This window comes from Pristiophorus japonicus, chromosome 4 (assembly GCF_044704955.1).
Source record: "Pristiophorus japonicus isolate sPriJap1 chromosome 4, sPriJap1.hap1, whole genome shotgun sequence".
Lineage (NCBI taxonomy): Eukaryota > Metazoa > Chordata > Chondrichthyes > Pristiophoridae > Pristiophorus > Pristiophorus japonicus.
This window is the reverse complement of record NC_091980.1, coordinates 237,151,278-237,169,647: the sequence shown is the minus strand read 5'-3', so window position 1 is coordinate 237,169,647 and position 18,370 is coordinate 237,151,278. Positions and strand designations below refer to the sequence as shown.

At 41.9% G+C, this 18,370-nt stretch overlaps 1 protein-coding gene across 4 annotated transcripts in view; it reads left to right on the top strand.

The window, feature by feature from the left end:
• samd4a (sterile alpha motif domain containing 4A) overlaps positions 1–18,370 on the top strand; it is a 218,623-nt gene that overhangs the window by 98,657 nt on the left and 101,596 nt on the right. For all 4 annotated transcript variants that reach the window (XM_070879186.1, XM_070879185.1, XM_070879188.1 and 1 more), the window contains one exon: positions 13,399–13,914. In XM_070879186.1, coding sequence (XP_070735287.1) covers positions 13,399–13,914 — 516 coding nt within the window. The remainder of the gene's footprint in view (positions 1–13,398; positions 13,915–18,370) is intronic.

The window sequence follows — 18,370 nt, the reverse complement described above, 5'->3', positions numbered from 1 at the left end:
ACCTGAATAAACATTTATAAGCAAAGAAAAGATTAAATAAACCATCTTCCTACCTGTGTGAAAGTGCTTCAGCCAGGGAGAATTCTGCAGCCGTTCGTGCCGCTGAGCGAGAGGGGGGGGGGGAGGGAGAAAGCCGTTCGTGCCGCTGAGCGGGAGGGGGGGGGAAAGCCGTTCGTGCCGCTGAGAGGGGGGGGGGGGAATGGAGGAGAAAGTGGTTTGTTGCCGCGGAGGGGAGGGAGGGGAAGGAGACAGCGGTTTGTTGCCTCGGAGGGGAGGGAGGGGAAGGAGACAGCGGCTTGTTGCCGTGGAGGGAGGGGAGGGAGGGGAAGGAAACAGCGGCTTGTTGCCGTGGAGAGAGAGGGGAGGGAGGGGAAGGAGACAGCGGCTTGTTGCCGTGGAGGGAGGGGAAGGAGACAGCGGCTTGTTGCCGTAGAGGGAGGGGAGGGAGGGGAAGGAGACAGCGGCTTGTTGCCGCGCAGGGGAGGGGAGGGAGGGGAAGGAGAGAGCCATTTGTTGCCGCGGAGGGGAGGGAGGGGAAGGAGACAGTGAGAAGGGTAGCCTCAGTGCTGATGGCAATGTGATTTTATTTAAAAATTTTCAAAAATTAAACAGCTACAAAGAACTACAAAAATGGCCGAGTGCCAATGTTTATTTTCACACTGAGCACGCGCGAACGCTCCAACGCGCACGCGCAGCGTTGCCGGCAGGAAAAAAACTAATTTAAATAGTACCCGCCCCCTCCCACTTACAAAATCGGCGCGAGTGTAGGCTCCGCCCCCCTGGGCGCCGTGCCAAACAGACAAGGAGCTGCAAAGTGCTCGAGAATAGCGCGTTTTTTTTCTGGCGCCGTTTTAGGCCCGAAAAACGGGCGCCCAGCTCGGAGGGGCGCCCGTTTTTTATCCTGTGGAAACTTGGGCCCATTATAACCACATTTAAAATAAAAAGAGGATAAAACCCATAGTCCAGATGGATTACATCCGTACATTTTAAAAGAATCTAAAGAGATAGCAGAGGCACTGCTGCACATATTTAATACTTTGTTAGAAAAAGGCATTGTACCAGAGGACTGGCAGGTAGCTAACATTATACCTATATTTAACAAGGGGAGATAGAACCTATCCAGGGAACTATCAACCAGTGGTAGGAAAAATAATGGAATCTCTACTAAAGGAAAAATACAACAGCTTATATTTATATAGCGCCTTTAATGTAGTAAAACATCCCAAGGCGCTTCATAGGAATGTTAGAAGACAAAAATTTGACACCAAACCACATAGAGAAATTAGGGCAGATGACCAAATGCTTCGTCAAAGAGGTAGGTTTAAAGGAGTGTCTTAAAGGAAGAAAGAGAGGTAGAGAAGCAAAGGGAGGGAGTCCCAGAGATTGGGGCCGAAGTAACTGAAGGCATGGCCACCGATGGTTGAGCGATTTATAATCAGGGATGCTCGAGGGAAGAATTAGAGGAGCGCAGATATCTCTTTAAAAAAAAATAGAACTTCTAAAAACCAAAATAAAATGAATACTCAGCATGGATTTCTAAAAAGGGAAAGTCTTGCTTGACGAACCTCATTGAATTCTTTGAAGAGATAACTGCAAGAGTAGACAAGGGTGATGCAGTACATGTAACTCAAAAGGCCTTCAATAGGGTGCCACATAATAAACTAATGAATAAGATCAGAGCATGTGGAGTCAGGGGACAAGTAACAGAATGGATAGCTAGCTGGCTGCAAGACAGAAAGCAGAGAGTTAGGGGTAAATGGTAGCTAATCAAAGTGGCAGAAGGTGGAAAGTGGGATGGGACCACTGTTGTTCACAATTTATATTAACGATTTAGACTTTGGAATCAAAAATCAATTTCTAAATTTGTGCATTACATCAAATCTTGGGGGTCGGGTGGGGGGCAGATCGTCAATACTGAGGAGGACTGCAACAAATTACAAGACATGAATAAACTTGCAGAATGGGCATATAATTGTGTACTGAAGTACTGTGTACAGTTCTAGTCGCCATATTATAAAAAGGATATATAAGCTTTAGAGAAGGTGCAAAAAAGATTTACAAGGATATGCTAGAAATGGGAGGATGACCAGGCTGGGCCTCTTCTCTTGAAATGAGAAGACAAAGGGAGATCTAATAGAGGTCTTAAAATTGTGGAAGGTTTTGCTAGAGTAGATGAAGAGAGAATGTTTCCACTTGTGGGGAAGAGCATAACTAGAGGCTATCAATATAAGATAGTCACCAAGAAATCAAATGGGGAATTCAGAAGAAACTTTACCCAGAGAGTGGTGAGAATGTAGAACTCATTATCACATGGAGTGTTTGAGGCAAATAGTATATTTAAGGGGCAGCTAGATAAATACATGAGTGGGAAGGGAATAGAGGATTACATAAGAACATAAGAAATAGGATTAGGAGTAGGCCATTTGGCCCCTTGAGCCTGCTCTGCCATTTAATAAGATCATGGCTGATCTGATCATGGACTTAGCTCCACTTCACTGCCTGCTCCCCATAACCCTTTACTCCCTTATCGCTCAAAAAATCTGTTTATCTCTGCCTTAAATATATTCAATGACCCAGCCTCCACAGCTCTCTGGGGCAGAGAATTCCATAGATTTACAACCCTCTGAGAAGAAATGTCTCCTCATCTCAGTTTTAAATGGGCGGCCCCTTATTCTCAGACTATGTCCCCTAGTTTTAGTTTCCCCTATGAGTGGAAATATCCTCTCTGCAACCATCTTGTTGAGCCCCCTCATTATCTTATATGTTTCGATAAGATCACCTCTCATTCTTCTGAACGCCAATGAGTATAGGCCCAGCCTACACAACCTATCTTCATAAGTCAACACCCTCATCTCCAGAATCAACCTAGTGAACGTTTTCTGAACAGCCTCCAATGCAAGTATATACTTCCCTAAATATGGAAACCAAATCAGCACGCAGTACTCTAGGTGTGGCCTTACCAATACCCTGTACAGTTGTAGCAGGACTTCTGCTTTTATACTCTCTTCCCCCTTGCAATAAAGGCCAACATTTCATTTGCCTTCCTGATTACTTGCTGTACCTGCATACTAACTTTTTGTGCTCCATTCACAAGGACCCCCAGGTCCCTCTTTACTGCAGCAGTTTGCAATTTTTCTCCATTTAAATTATAATTTGCTTTTCTATTTTTTTCTGCCAAGGTGGATAACTTCACATTTTCCCACATTATACTCCATCTGCCAAAGTTTTGCCCACTCAGCCTGTCTATTATCCCTTTGCAGATTTTTTGTATCCTCCTCACAATTTGCTTTCCCACCCATCTTTATATCCTCAGCAAACTTGGCTACATTACACTTGGTCCCTTCATCCAAGTCATTAATATAGATTGTAAATAGCTGAGGACCCAGCACCGATCCCTGTGGCACCCCACTAGCTACTGTTTGCCAACTGGAAAATTACCCATTTATCCCGACTCTCTGTTTTCAGTTAGCCAATCCTCTATCCATGCCAATATATTACCCCCCAACCCCGTGAGCTTTTATCTTGCGCAGTAACCTTTTATGTAGCACCTTATCGAATGCCTTCTGGAAATCCAAATCCACTGGTTACCCCTTATTCACTCTGCTCATTACATCCTCAAAGAACTCCAGCAAATTTGTCAAACATGATTTCCCTTTCATAAAACCATGCTGACTGTGCTTGATTTAAATTATGCTTTTCCAAATGTCCCACTCCTGCTTCCTTAATAATGGACTCCAACATTTTCCCAATGACAGATGTTAGGCTAACTGGTCTATAGTTTCCTGCTTTTTGTCTACCTCCTTTTTTAAATAGGGGCGTTACATTTGGGGTTTTCCAATCCGCTGGAACCGCCCCAGAATCCAGGGAATTTTGGTAGATTGCGACCAATGCATCCACTATCTCTGCTCATTAGTTAGATGAGGAAGAATGGGAGGAGATTCGAATGGAGCATAAATGCCGGCATGGACTGGGCTGAGTGGCCTGTTTCTGTGCTGTATATTCAATGCAATTCTATTGTCAAACTAAATTTGACACTGAGCCATGTAAGGAGATATTAGGTCAGATGACCAAAAGCTTCGTCAAAGAGGTAGATTTTAAGGAGCGAAGAGAGGCCGAGAGGTTTAGGGAAGGAATTCCAGAGTTTAGAGCCATGACAGCTGAAGGCACGGCTGCCAAAGGTGGAGGAATTAAAATGAGGGTTGCACAAGGTGCCAGAATTGGAGCACAGAAATCTCCCAGAGAATTGTAGGATGGAGGAGGGGAGATCGGGGGAGGGGTGAGGTCATAAAGGGTTTTGAAAAGTAGGATGAGAATTTTTAAATCGGGGCATTGCTTAATTGGGAGCCACTATCGGTCAACAAGCACGGGCGATGGGTGAATGAAACTTGATGTGAGTTCGGATGTGGGCAGCAGAGTTTTGGATGAGCATAAGTTTATGGAGGGTGGTACATGGGAGGCTGGCCAGGAGTGTGTTAGGATAGTCAAGTCTAGAGGTAATCAAGGCATGCATGAGGGGTCATCAGCAGATGAACTGAGGCAATGGCAATGTGTTGGAAATGAACTCTAGACCGCTGGTCTTTATGGTTGAGCGCTACACTGGGAAATGACTTTACCTACGAGTGCCTGGGAAGCTTGGATCATTCCTTTTCATTATTTAATTACTGGTCTGACTGAATGTCAGAGGTTAAATTACATTTTAAATAGATTAATGTTGAAATGCTAGTTGAATGAAAAATGTATAATTAGGTGTTGCTTTCTAATGTTCAGCCTTTTTAAGGACATTATGACTTGCTTACAGATTCCCTGTGTACTAAATTTATAATTCATAATTGTCACCAATACATGTAGGCAGCCACTCCTCTGAAAGAAACTCTTCAATATGGATTGCCTCCAAAAATAGGTAAACATGATTGAAGTTCTTAGAAACACCTCACAATGTGAGTATTGTGCCTCTCTTGTCAGACTGCTTGTCCAACATCCAGACCTGGATGAGTTGCAAATTCCTCCAGTTAAACATTGAGAAGACTGAAACCATTGTCTTTGGCCTCCGCCACAAACTCTGTTCCCTGACCACCGATTCCATCCCCCTCCTGTCTCCGACTAAACCAGACTGAAACCTTGGTGTCCTGTTTGACCTGGAACTGAGCTTTCACCCCCATATCCACTCCCAACACAAAGATCACATCCTTCCCCCTCTGTAACCTCGCTTGTCTCTGCTTCAGCTCATGTGCTGGTGAAACCCTCATCTATGCTTTTGCTACCTCTAGAATCTACTATTCCAATGCCTCCCAGATCGGTACCATCTTCCACCTGCCATAAACTTGAGTACATACAAAACTCTTCTACCCATATCCTAACTCTCTCTAAGTCCCACTCACCCACCACCCCTGTGCTCGCTGATCTACATTAGCTCCCGGTCCAGCAGCACTTCATTTTTAAAGTTCTTATCTGCGTGTTCAATTCCCTCCGTGGCCTCGTGCTGCCCCCGCCTGATCTCTAACCTACAACCCTACAAGAATGATGCATCTTCCAACTTAAGCCTCTTGTGTATCCCCCACTCCCTTGGTGGCCATACCTTCAGCCATCTAGGCCCCAAGCTCTGGATTTCCTTCCCTAAACCTCTCTGTCTCACCATCTCTTTCTCTTCCTTTTAAGATGCTCCTTAAAACTTACCTCTTTGACCAAGCTTTTAGTTACCTGTTCTAATATCTCCTTCTTTGGCTTGATGTTGATTTTGTTATCTTGCACTTCTGTGTAGCACCTTGGGATGTTTGCCTATGTTAAAGACGATATATAAATGCAAAGTTGTTAATAGCACAAAAGGTTGGAATGCTATAGATAAATCTGAAGCCATCCCATCATTGTTGCTTAAAGACTTTCTTAATGCTGTCATTTTCAGTACACATACAGCAATATTTTGCTTTTAATATTTAAAAATAGGCTGCTACATATTAGATCAGCATGGCACAAATTTACAATTAATAATTGCAGTCACCAAAAATGATCTGGCAAAATTCTGCACTTTGTGGTGATTTTTAAATACTTTAGTGCTGGGTTGGTTTCTTTATTAAAGCTGCATCTCCTCTCAACAATATTTGGAATTTTACTTTAGATATGTGGCTCGTTTTCAAACAATTTATTCTAGAATGGATAAGATTGGAATCCCCATCAGTTATACCTCCAATCTTGTGCTGCCTTCATTTTTCTAAAGAACTAGAAAAGGTCCCAGGGGGTGGTCTTGTGCTTTGTTTAACATTGCAAATAAATGGCAGCTTTGCAAGCTATTTGTCAAATTTTGTCCTTTTGGAAACTAATTGTGCAGTTGGTCCAGACATATTATCTGAGACCACTTTAGAGTGGCACATGTTGAACAGGAGTTGCCCACATTGAGTAAAGGCAAGGTGCAAGATTTAATGGCCCTGAATTTGTGGCAAAGTGACAGCAATCGTCGTCGCCCTCAAAGAAAGCTGCCCACAAAGATCTTGCGATCTCTGTAGTGAAAACTTGAGCTTTCTCGATATCAAATTGATTGCAACACTGTCAAAAGGGGTTTCCTAGAAGTCATCAATCTATCTAAGCAGCCAATCACACCGAAGATTTTTTACAGACAGCAAACCAGGAAATATAAAGTACTGATTGCAAAATGATTCAGAGAGTGGTAAAGATTAGGTTAAGCTGGAAGCTGAATTATTAACACAGTAAAAGTAGATTTTTTTTGATTATTAAAACTCAAGTAATTATCTAACATAATGGAGAAACTTGACATTCCACAAATCTAAAATTTTGTTTTTCAGGGCCAGAATGATTGTTAAGCAGTCAATAAGCCATTAAGTCCCCAGTTACACCGATTCCAACAAGGCTTAACTTTTCATCAGGTGTATAACAGTGATATTACAGCTTAAGAATAGCTTAAGTTTTCATCAGTTTTACTGATTGCCGGCACTGGGGTGTTCCACAATGCAGCCCGAGGCGGAGCAGGTAATGACCAACCACAACTTCAGGATTTTCAAGTTCAGGCTTTCCTGAAGTTACGGTTAGATTCAGAGGGGCAACAACGGCGAAAACTGACCGTTTCGTTGTCATTCCCACTGCAAAATCCGGGCCATTACCAAGAATGACCGATTTTAAAATAAATGTAAAGATGTGGAGTTATTGCCCGAGGGATGTACCAAATAAGTTGCATTTCCGTCCTGCAAGTGGCCAAGGTAATTACTGTTTGTTTTTTGGAGTCTGTGCCTCACTCCACATTATCCCCAACATTATATTATTGGCTATTTGAGCTATCGGAGGCTTCAGCTTAAAATGTAGTCACTACTTGTAGTAGAATCAGTGGGTAGTTATCAATCCCTCCATCAAGTCAGATTAGGGAGTTTAGTAAACCTTTCGCAGCTACTCTGCTCTGTTGAGCTGACTTCATTATCATTGAACTATGCATCTGCAAAATTCTTAAAATTTTGTTCTCTGTTTATTCTGAAACCTAGCAACTAGGTAATTTTGCTTCAATTAACACACTGATTTGTTCGGGGAATTACATTTGGGAATTTCAGCTATTTATTCAAGAGCACTACTTGCTAAAACAGTTAATTCGGGGATCGTTGCCATATGCTGGAAGGTTGCACCTGAAGGTCATTCCCAACTGCGTACATCAGCCTTTCAGCAGTCATGGGTAATAAACTTTAAGTTTAAGGGCAGCATTTCCTTTTTGGGGTGCACACTAATTAATGACACATTTACAGATGCTGCCTGACCTGAGTATTTGCAGTTTTTTTTCTTTATAGTTCAGATTGCCAGCATCCACAGTATTTTGCCTTTCCCCATTTACTATAATTTTACTTAATGCTGAAAATGTTCCTTTACAGTGTAACTCTTGGAGTATCTCAAGTTAGTGAATCATCAGGTGCCAATCTTCTCTGGAAACTATCAACGCTATGTTAGACATTTCTTAGCCACCCAAAGTAGATTGTGATTCCTTTTGATTCTTGTCGCAAGATTCCACTGCAGTTAATTCCACTGAGGGAAATCATTCTAACATTATTTCCTGATACATTTTACTTCAGCAGGGCTGTCTGTTAATCCAAGGTTTTCTTTACCATAATTAGTTTGGCATTATTCCCGATTTTGTACTACAGAGATGCAGTTGAATACTGTGGCCATCAATACACCTAAATTCTAGTGTATAAAATGTGTAAGTGACCTTTCATTTTTAACAACATAATTGGGCCTGTACAGTCATTCTCATTTGGGTCTGAATTTTAATTAAAGATATCTGAATCAATTCCATTAATGTAATCTATCAATTGGTTTCTGATTAGTATATCCTTTCAAGACTTCGTAAATTCATGCCTTAGACATAGTTTAGCTCGGCAGCATTTTTTGGCTGAACATGGCTCTTGCTGTCCAAAACTCCCTATATTTCTCCAGAAGAGGAATCCATGAAACCCTGGGTGCCCCCCATACTATGAGCATTCAGTGGGCTTGATAGCATTGTTCTATTCTATAGAAGTAATGTACATCAGTTTGAAATCTACATGTTCTGACACTTCGACTTTTTCCATGTTTAATTTTCGGGAATTATTTTGCTCAGCAGCCTCTCCTGTTTGAGCAGGATTCCCTTGGCCTAGACAGGCACTAGAGTTTGTACTTGAGTGCTTGAGGTGGTGGCTGCAGTCTTTCGGGTGACTGTTCCCACCATAATCATTACAAACATAGGCTTCAAAATACTAGACCCCAGCAAAGACAGAGACAGCATCAGTATCAATAGCCGACCCACTTAGATAAAAGCAATTCAAGTTTACTTAAGAATATGGAACGATTATTGGAACAGAAATTAGGAAAAATTATCAAAAGATAAAATAAAATGCACTCATAACTGTTATGATTGCACTCTATTTTATCTTTTGATAATTTTAAACATTGTATTCTTCTTGCAGTGCTCGCTGACCTACATTGAGGTTAAGCAACGCCGCAATTTAAAAATTCTCATCCTTGTTTTCACATCCCTCCATAGCCTCACCCCTCTCTCTCTTTGTAATCTCCTTCACTCCTCTCCCCCCCCCCCCCTCCCCTCCCCTATTTGCAGTCCTCTAATTCTGCCCTCTGTACTGTTAGAAGTGCTGTCTTTCGGATAAGACGTTAAACTGAGGCCCCGTCTGCGCGCTCAGGTGAATGTAAAAGATCCCATGGCACTAGAAGAGCAGGGGAGTTATCCCCGGTGTCCTAGCCAATATTTATCCTTCAATCAATATCACTAAAACAGATTATCTGGTCATTATTACATTGTTGTTAGATGAGCTTGCTGTGCGCATATTGGCTGCCCCGTTTCCTGCATTACAACAGTGACTGTACTCATTGGCTGTAAAGTGCTTTGGAACATCTGGTGGTCATGGAAGGCACTATATAAATCTTGTATTGATGGCCTCTAGTTATGCTCTTCCCCACAAGTGGAAACACTCTCTGTATCTTCTCTATCAAAACCTTTCATAATTTTAAAGACCTGTATTAGGTCACCCCTCAGCCGCCTTCTTTCAAGCAAAAAGAGACTCCGCCTGTTCATACCCTTGCATTTCTGGTATCATCCTTGTAAATCTCTGCATCCTCTCCAGTTCCTCTCTATCCTTTCTATAATATGGTGACCAGAATTGTACACTGCACTCCAAGTGTGGTCTAACCAAGGTTCGATACAAGTTTAGCATAACTTCACTACTTTTCAATTTTATCCCTCCAGAAATAAAACCTAGTGCTTGCTTGGCTTTTTTTTAATGACCTTGTTAACCTGTGCTGCTACTTTGTGATTTGTGTATTTGTACACCGATCCCTTTGCTCCCCTATCCCACCCAGACTCTCAACCTCCAAGTAATAAGTGATCTCCCTATTCTTCCTACCAAAATGTTAGCTCGCTGAACTGCCTTGCATCACCCAGTTTGAATTGAATTGAGTTCCTTAGCAACTCTCGATTGGGAAGCCCACAAGGTACTAAGTGAAGGAATTAGTCCTTTCTTATGGAATCATCAAGGAAGAAGTCAGGCACTAAGTCATGCAACAACAACTATTTATTGACGTCAAAATCACAGCTTACAGTTAAACACTTGAGTATATAAACAATGAATAGATGTAGTCTGGGTTATCTACCAGTTTGAATAACATAAGTAATAGACAATTACTTGATAAATGAGTAATAGGTTGTACAGTGGATGCGCTTATTTGTACTGCAAAAATGGCCAACTGGCTCCACCCCTTATTTCTGATTGGTCCCCTTTGAGTATAAGCCTCACTCTGAAGTTTCACAGGAATGTTTCACTGGATCCGCCCATTCGAAGGTCTCACTGACTTTGCAAATTGTAATTCGATCCACTTTGACTTCCTGTAGCGACAGAGGACAGCTCCCCAGCAGACAGCAAGGGCCAGCCAAAGTCCTGTATCCCAGTCCAAGTACATCCCTCCCCCAGCCAAAGTGCCTTATCCCAGTCCAAGGACATCCCTCCCCCAGCCAAAGTGCCTTATCCCAGTCCAAGTGCATGCCTTACCCAAGTCCCAAGTGCAACTGCCCCCCCCCCCCCCCCCCCCACAGATGAGGCATTGTGTATGGATTGTTAACAGGTTTATTGGGTATGAAGTGAATAATGACCGTGTCGTGACTTCTGGATATCATCCACTCCAACGATGTCCCTTGTAGGGAGTTGGAAGAACAGGGGGAGGGAGGGAGTCGGAGCCTCAGGTCCTGCTTCTGTCACCATGTGGATGGAATGATTTGGCTGGGAGAGGGGCGGAGCTTGGTGGGGCTTGTCGCCCGTGTCAAAAAAAGTGCAGTACAAATAGTCCCTTGTACAGGCAATTTAGTACTGCCACCATAATTCAACACTAATCAGTGTCTGAGACTGCTGCAAATTGGTGAGGTTAAGTCAAGGTGCTAGTGGTCACTAATGTTTCCAAACCTTGGACCACCTCATTCTTATGGGCCCAAATTTGGCCAGTACAGATTTCTGGCGCACTCGCCAGAGGTGCGCCACTCGTAGAACTCCAAAGGAGCCAAAAATCTTCGAGTTGAGTTTGGCCGCTTCCCAGCCTCTCCTCCATGGTGGCGTAGCATGGCAACTGGATTCGGGGGCGGAGCCAGGTCCCGGCGCTGAAAGCAGTGCCGGGACCTCTGCATATGCGCGCTAGAGTGTGCGCACATGCGCAGTAGCTCCTAGCCCCCAGAATCTGAGTGTGTGAGATGCAAGCTGTGTGGGAGGGGCAGACGCTCGCCGCCCCTATCCCGGGCCGAGTGGCCTGCTGCACAGGCCGGCTGTTGCCTTCCCGCACTGAGGGCTACAAGAGACAGGTTGATGGGGTAAAGGTTTTGATCGTTGTCGGGGGGGGAGGGAAAGGGAAAGAGTCTTGATCCGGGGTGGGGGGGGGGGGGAATTTTCAGAGATTTTCCAGTACTTTAATATCTAGTTATCTTTAAACTGAGTGTGTTTTTAGTAATCAGGGCTGATAGCACCTACACCCTGAACAGTCTCGCTGCTTGGGATTTAAAAAAAAAACTAGCATTCCTGTCATTTGGAGGTTACCTGCGCTGATCTCTTAATTCACTGCAAGGTTTTTCAGAACGTACAAAAGTGGCCACTTACTCTGGCCTAACTTAGTTTGGAGTAAGTTTTAGCTGGCTAAACTTGCTTAAATGGCCAAAACAGGTGTAAGTGGCAGGTAATGCCCACTTTTTGAAAAAAAAACTGAATTTAAAAAAAACCTAACTAACTCACATACACTGGAGCAACTTAAATGGGGATAATTGCAATTTTTAAGTTACTCCAAAAATAATCTAGTTTCTCCGAAAAAAACGGGAGAAACTTGGGCCCATATGAGTGGCATGGTTGAGTCGACCTTCCTTCTCTGGGACACAGGAGTTGGCTTCTAGAGCATCAAATTGATGAGCCACTTCGGCTGGGAAGTTATCTGTTCCACTTTGATCCTCTGTTCAGCTGAGCCCATCTTTGCATGTGTGGTATGAGCTAGCTGGCTTTCTTTCATGTCTGACATTGTACAGTTTAGTGACACTCCTACCTCTGCCTGCTGGTATATGTTCAATTTGACTTCTATAACCTTTAATTCTCTGTCCTGAATATACTTGTACTGGTAAGGTATCTGTCTACATCTGTTAAGTAAAGGTTACTTGCAGAAGGAGACTAGAGAGCACAGAATTTTCTTACAAAATCCCTTGTATACATTATTAGGTGTGTACGCGTAACACAAATGTGCTTTAGTCACGAAAGGTATTCATTACCATTTTGGAATTTGTGAACACTTTTACACCAAGGTTTTAGTCATATGTGAATCACTTTTATCTCTGAAATGACTGCTCTCTACATTTACATGCAGTAAATGCAGGGATATTTTGTTTGCTTGAGTGTCATCAGGCTTTCCTAGCTGGATATCACTCACTTGGGATTTTATTTTCATTTCATTTTATTTTTGCCCCTGGTATCTTTCCAATATGTTCTGCTGAGGGGTTGGGTTTATGGCCAAGTCAAATTGATGGCTGTAATTGTAAGAATGGTGGTTTTGGAGGTCACAGGAACTTGATTGCCAGCTAAACTGGAAGAAGGAAGTCGTTCTCTCTGTCTCTGGGAAATAATGCCTGAAGCGTTTTGTTGTGATGTCACTTTAGTTTCTTGAGCTTGTTTGAACTTTGTAATACAGTTCAAGTTCTCTGATTATATTTTTTACTGCAATAAATTTGAGAAATTTTAATTTTTTTTTAATACGAATAACATATTTTCACTTGGATTGCACGGATTGGTTTACCTTATCTTTTGTACAAAATGAAGCCATTCCAATATGATCAAAAATAATCTATTTGTACTGAAATGATACAATGAGACTGAAATCATACCCATGTCCTGTACAGTATTCATGGAATATATTTTACAGTTGAGAAAGAAAATCATTTGGAGCCATTTAGTGACGTTACTGAAACTAGCCCTCAATAATCTCACAGTAATAATTTACATTTAAAATGACTTATTTAGACTTGAATTCTTGAGTGTAGTTTCAAATGAGTGCCCAGTGAGCCATAGGATACAATTTGCAACTCCCATCTAGCTTTAATACATTATCAAGCCAGTGCACTTTTTGCAATAGAAGTTGTCTATCAAATCTTTGTGCATCCTTTATTTACAATGCTTAATTGCAAGGCGAGAGTAAAAGAAGTTTCAACGCTTGATAAAAGTAGCACATTGAATACTAATTGAGAGGTTTTAGTGCCATCCAAAGACTTGTCACATTATCAGAAGTACCAGTTAAGCCTTGGGGGTTGAAAAAGGTTGGTAGTTTCAAGTTTCTAACCCAACCTGGAATGATTCTTTAAGAACCCAAATAACTGAAAATTAATGTCTTCATGCTTTAACATTTTTGCAGCATTCATTAACCAATGGCATCAAGAATCCAAGGACAAAGTGATGATGCTGTTGCTGACCCATCTCCCGTTACTGAAGCCAGGAAATATTGATGCAAAAATGGAATACATGAAACTATTACCTAAAATCTTGGCTCATTCAATTGAGAACAATCAGCATATAGAGGAGAGCAGACAACTCTTATCCTATGCTTTGATCCATCCAGCCACCTCACTGGAGGACAGAAATGCACTAGCCATGTGGCTCAACCATTTAGAGGATCGCACCTCTGGTTATGGGAACCAGAGCAGAGGTCGTCCAGATTCGATGGATTATGGGCAAACTCTTTATTATCACCAAAGACAGAACTCTGATGACAAGCTCAATGGTTGGCAGAGTCTACGTGATTCTGGGATTTGTGTGTCTGCTTCTAACTGGCCAGACAAGAACCAGGCTTGTGAGAATGGACATTTGCCACTTTATTCTTCTACATCTGTACCTACAACAATCAACACTATTGGGACTAGCACAACCACAAGTAAGTATAAAATGCTGTTGATTTATACTTTGTGATTTTAATATTTTTCAAGATTTTAGGAAAAGGCTAGTCCGCACTGTAGCAACTTGTAAGATAGATCAGTTTTAGAAATTAGTTTGTAGCTAAAGGAAAACAATTGTACCTGTAACTTCTATACATATTCTAAGTATATCAGACATTTCTGCTGTACTTTTCCAAAGTGGCTAAATATTCTTGTAAGTACATTAACAAAAGCTAAAGCAGCTTTGTCCTGGAAAGGTAACTTTAAGAACAGCAAACTAAAACTGCCTTGCGTTTCAGTTTATGAATTGCACACAAGTACCATATTATTCACTCAATACATTTTTTAAACTCTCACTGCTGCAGTTAGATTTTCCTATTGATGGTCTTGGTTTATATGTTTAGTTCCAAAGGCAGCTGCGTGAATATGATGTAAACATCTCTGACATTCTCCCAGTTTCTGCCAAGGAAAAGTTGAAAGGCTTAGTTGGAAGATAGCAATGGTATTTTCGCTTCCTGCACCAGGATGTGGCTTGGAATTGCAGAAATCTTACTTGCACATGAGATTTCTGCAGTTTGCAACACACCTGGTCTCTCAAAGTAATGTAACCTTGCATTCGTAAAAAGGTACCATGGTGGTTTCAGAACCTGGTGAAATGATTTATTAGATCCAAATTTTCTGTTGTCCTATCCAAAACAACTGGAGAAGTGCAAAGGTAAGTACTTGGATCATTTCACATCCAAGTAATGCAAAAGTTCCTGTTAAGGCTCAGTAGCAGTGTATTTGTGCTATAAATATAGTGCTGATTTAAAGTGTTTTACAGCTTTGAACCAATGATCAATTTGTGGAGTGTAAATCGGGTGCAAAGGCCTAAATTGACACTCAAATATAGTGAGCCTTTGTTGCTTCACTTTGTTGTGGGATTATTGACATCAGGCAAACCACATTTACACTATAATTGTAGTATTGGTGTGAAGCTAGACCTCTTCACTGGATGCTACTGTTGTAATGTCATCATCATAGGCAGTCCCTTGGAATCGAGGAAGACTTGCTTCCACTCCTGAAGTGAGTTCTTTGGTGGCTGAACAGTCCAATACGAGAGCCACAGACTCTGTCACAGGTGGGGCAGACAGTCGTTGAGGGAAGGGGTGGGTGGGACTGGTTTGCCGCACGCTCCTTGCACTGCCTGCACTGGACCTCTGCACGCTCTCTGCGTTGAGACTCGAAGTGCTCAACGTCCTCCCGGATGCACTTTCCCCACTTAGGGTGGTCTTTGGCCAGGGACTCCCAGGTGTCAGTGGTGATGTCGCACTTTATCAGGGGGGCTTTGAGGATGTCCTTGTAAAGTTTCTGCTGCCCACCTTTGGCTTGTTTGCTGTGAAGGAGCACCGCATAGAGCACTTGCTTTGGGAGTCTTGTGTCTGGCATGCGAACTATGTGGTCTGCCCAGCGAAGCTGATCGAGTGTGGTCAGCGCTTCAATGCTGGGGATGTTGGCCTGGACGAGGACACTGATGTTGGTGCGCCTGTCCTCCCAGAAGATTCGCAGAATCTTGCGGCGACATCGTTGGTGATATATTTGCAGCGACTTGAGATGTCCTCTGTACATCGTCCATGCCTCTGAGCCATACGGGAGGGCAGATATTGCTACAGCCCTGTAGACCATGAACTTGGTGGTAGATTTGAGGGCCTGGTCTTCGAATACTCTTTTCCTCAGGCGGCCGAAGGCTGCACTGGTGCACTGGAGTTGGTGTAAATGTACCCTTGGACTGTGACTTTCACTGCTTGCATTTGGCTATATAGGTAAAGGAAGATTTGTAACTTCGAAATCATTAATGCGGAAGTTCAGTTTTTTGTAGAAAGGAGGAGCAGATTTTCACCTCGTTACTGTTCAGTATTGCTGAGAATGAGACCTATGGAGTAGTTGACTAATCATAGGCTCCCTAAGGAGATGGTGGAAGCAGTTAGTATTGGTTCCTTCCAATGAAAATTAGATTTATTTCAGAAAATAACATTTTAGGATATATACTATATCCCAAAATGTTATTTTCTGAAAGAAATCTAATTTTAATGAGACATGTGGTTAAGTGTAGCATGCTTGAGAAGAACAGGTGACTGGACTGCTGGTTCCCAAAGCTCTCCATCCACTACTGGGGTTCTCCTCGTGCTGTGTCTGGGTCTGTCGTAGACTGATGGAATTAGTTGAGTTTGATTGCTATGATTAGTCAACAACTCCATTATCATTGTATTATGCGACTATCAGGGTGGTAGAAGGTGAACTAGATGGATCTTTAGTCTTTTTTCGTCTGGAAATTCCCATGTTCTAATCAATGAAGTGTGCCAATACCAGCATTCTCAATTTAATTTGATCAGAGTATTTTACAACCATAATGGCTATGGCAAGAATCTGATCATAGTTGGACGCATGAATAATTAGAATAAACAACCCCAGAATCTGAAACTTTCAATAATAGAGCTGTTTTGTATTTAAATTACAGAGCCTTCAGCCATCACTGCTTTGCTCACTGCAATTCTCTTCCAAAAACATTCTGCTTAGAATCATCATAGGCAGTCCCTCAAAATCGAGGAAGACTTGCTTCCACTCTAAAAGTGAATTCTCAGGTGACTGTACGGTCCAATACGGGTATTACAGTCTCTGTCATAGGTGGGGCAGACAGTGGTTGAAGGAAAGGGTGGGTGGGGAGTCTGGTTTGCCGCACGCTTGTTTTCTGCATGCTCTCGGCGACGAGACTAGAGGTGCCCAGCGCCCTCCCAGATGCTCTTCCTCCACTAGGGCGGTCTTGGGCCAGGGATTCCCAGGTGCCGGTGGGGATATTGCACTTTATCAACATCCTATCCCACCTTCATGTGACTCTTCAAAACCTATCTCTTCCACCTTTAGTCACCTCCTCTAACTCCTAGTTCCTGCTCAGTGTCTAAATGTATTTTCTTTTTTCTCTCCCTTGATCAGCTAATTCACCACAAGACCTGGGATTTTTCTGGGCTCAGTTGCTCAGCTACTCACTGAATAAACTTGCTAAGCCAAGAGGGGAGTTCAAAACATCAGGTTTATTCTCTCAATAAGCTGTTGACATGGTTAATGTGGTTGTCACTGGCCTCTAAATTAATGAAATTTATCTTTTCCAGTTTAAATTGACATCTAAAATCAAAATAAGATTAGATTGTATCTTGATTTTCAACTTTTTACAAATTATGGCAGTGTTTCTTTGAGTTGTGGAATTCTAAAAGCAATCTTGTGAAGCAGCTTAAATATAGTAATCTTTTGTACTGTCATAATAATGTAAGTCTGATGAATTAAGCTTACTGATGTGATCATTTAAAAAATCTATGTACTGTTTGTTTGAAGCAGAGCCTGACTGCTACAATGACAAACCTGGAGTATTTAATTAGTGCCATTGGTGCCAGTGTTGAAATGGAAAAACATATAGAAATATCGACAAGTGCATCTCTGTTTCCTCAGACAAAATAAATTCCTTTTGTAAAAAGCTGCTTTAACATGACACACAAATGCATCTTGTCATGGTAGTTTGACATTTGCTTTGTTTTTTTTTGTGATTTGTTCTGACTCGGCTGGGAAATGTTGGAAGTGTTTACTTAAAATGTATACTATTGTTAATAGCTTTGTGCTTATAGTTTTAATAAACAAAGCAGATTATGTTCCTGCACTGAAAATTATCATACATTGCTTTTTTTTTAGGCACACATGAATTGTGATCTTAAAATCTTACTGGAATTTAGATTGTTCTCCGAACAATAATTATGAAAAATGTAAATCGTATTTGTCAAGGCATCTTCCTTTCTGTATTAGTTCTGGGCTCTTTTTTCTTAGTTTGTTCTTGATGTTGAGAACAATTATGAGCCAGATAAATGGTAATATTGAAATGGGTATGCCTTATTATCGCCACCTATTAACAAATTTGGGTAACACATTCACAATTTACTTCTCTCTTTTTAATGAATATGTCATAAGATAGTGGGCCCAAGTTTCCACATGATTCGCGCCTGATTTTTAGGAGCAACTGGTGGAGAATGGACTATTTTAGAAATCGCAATTCTCCACATTTTTTTTTCTGCAGTTCTAGTCAGGTAGAACAATTCTAGTTTAGAACAGAATTTTTTCTTCAAAAGGGGGTGTGTCCGGCCACTGACGCCTGATTTGAAAGTTTCCACAGTGAAAATGTACTCCAAACGAAAGTAGAATGGAGCCAGTGAAGATTTTTGTAGAACTGGAAAAACCTGTTCCACACTTTAAAAAAAAAATCAGGCGCAGGTTACAAATTAGGCGTCCAGAACGAGGTGGGGGGAAGGGAACTCATTAAATTAGACAATCAATCCTTATTTATACTTCTACAAATAAATCCAACTTGAATAAACATTTATAAGCCAAGAAAAGATTAAATAAACTATCTTCCTACCTGTGTGAGGGAGAATTCTG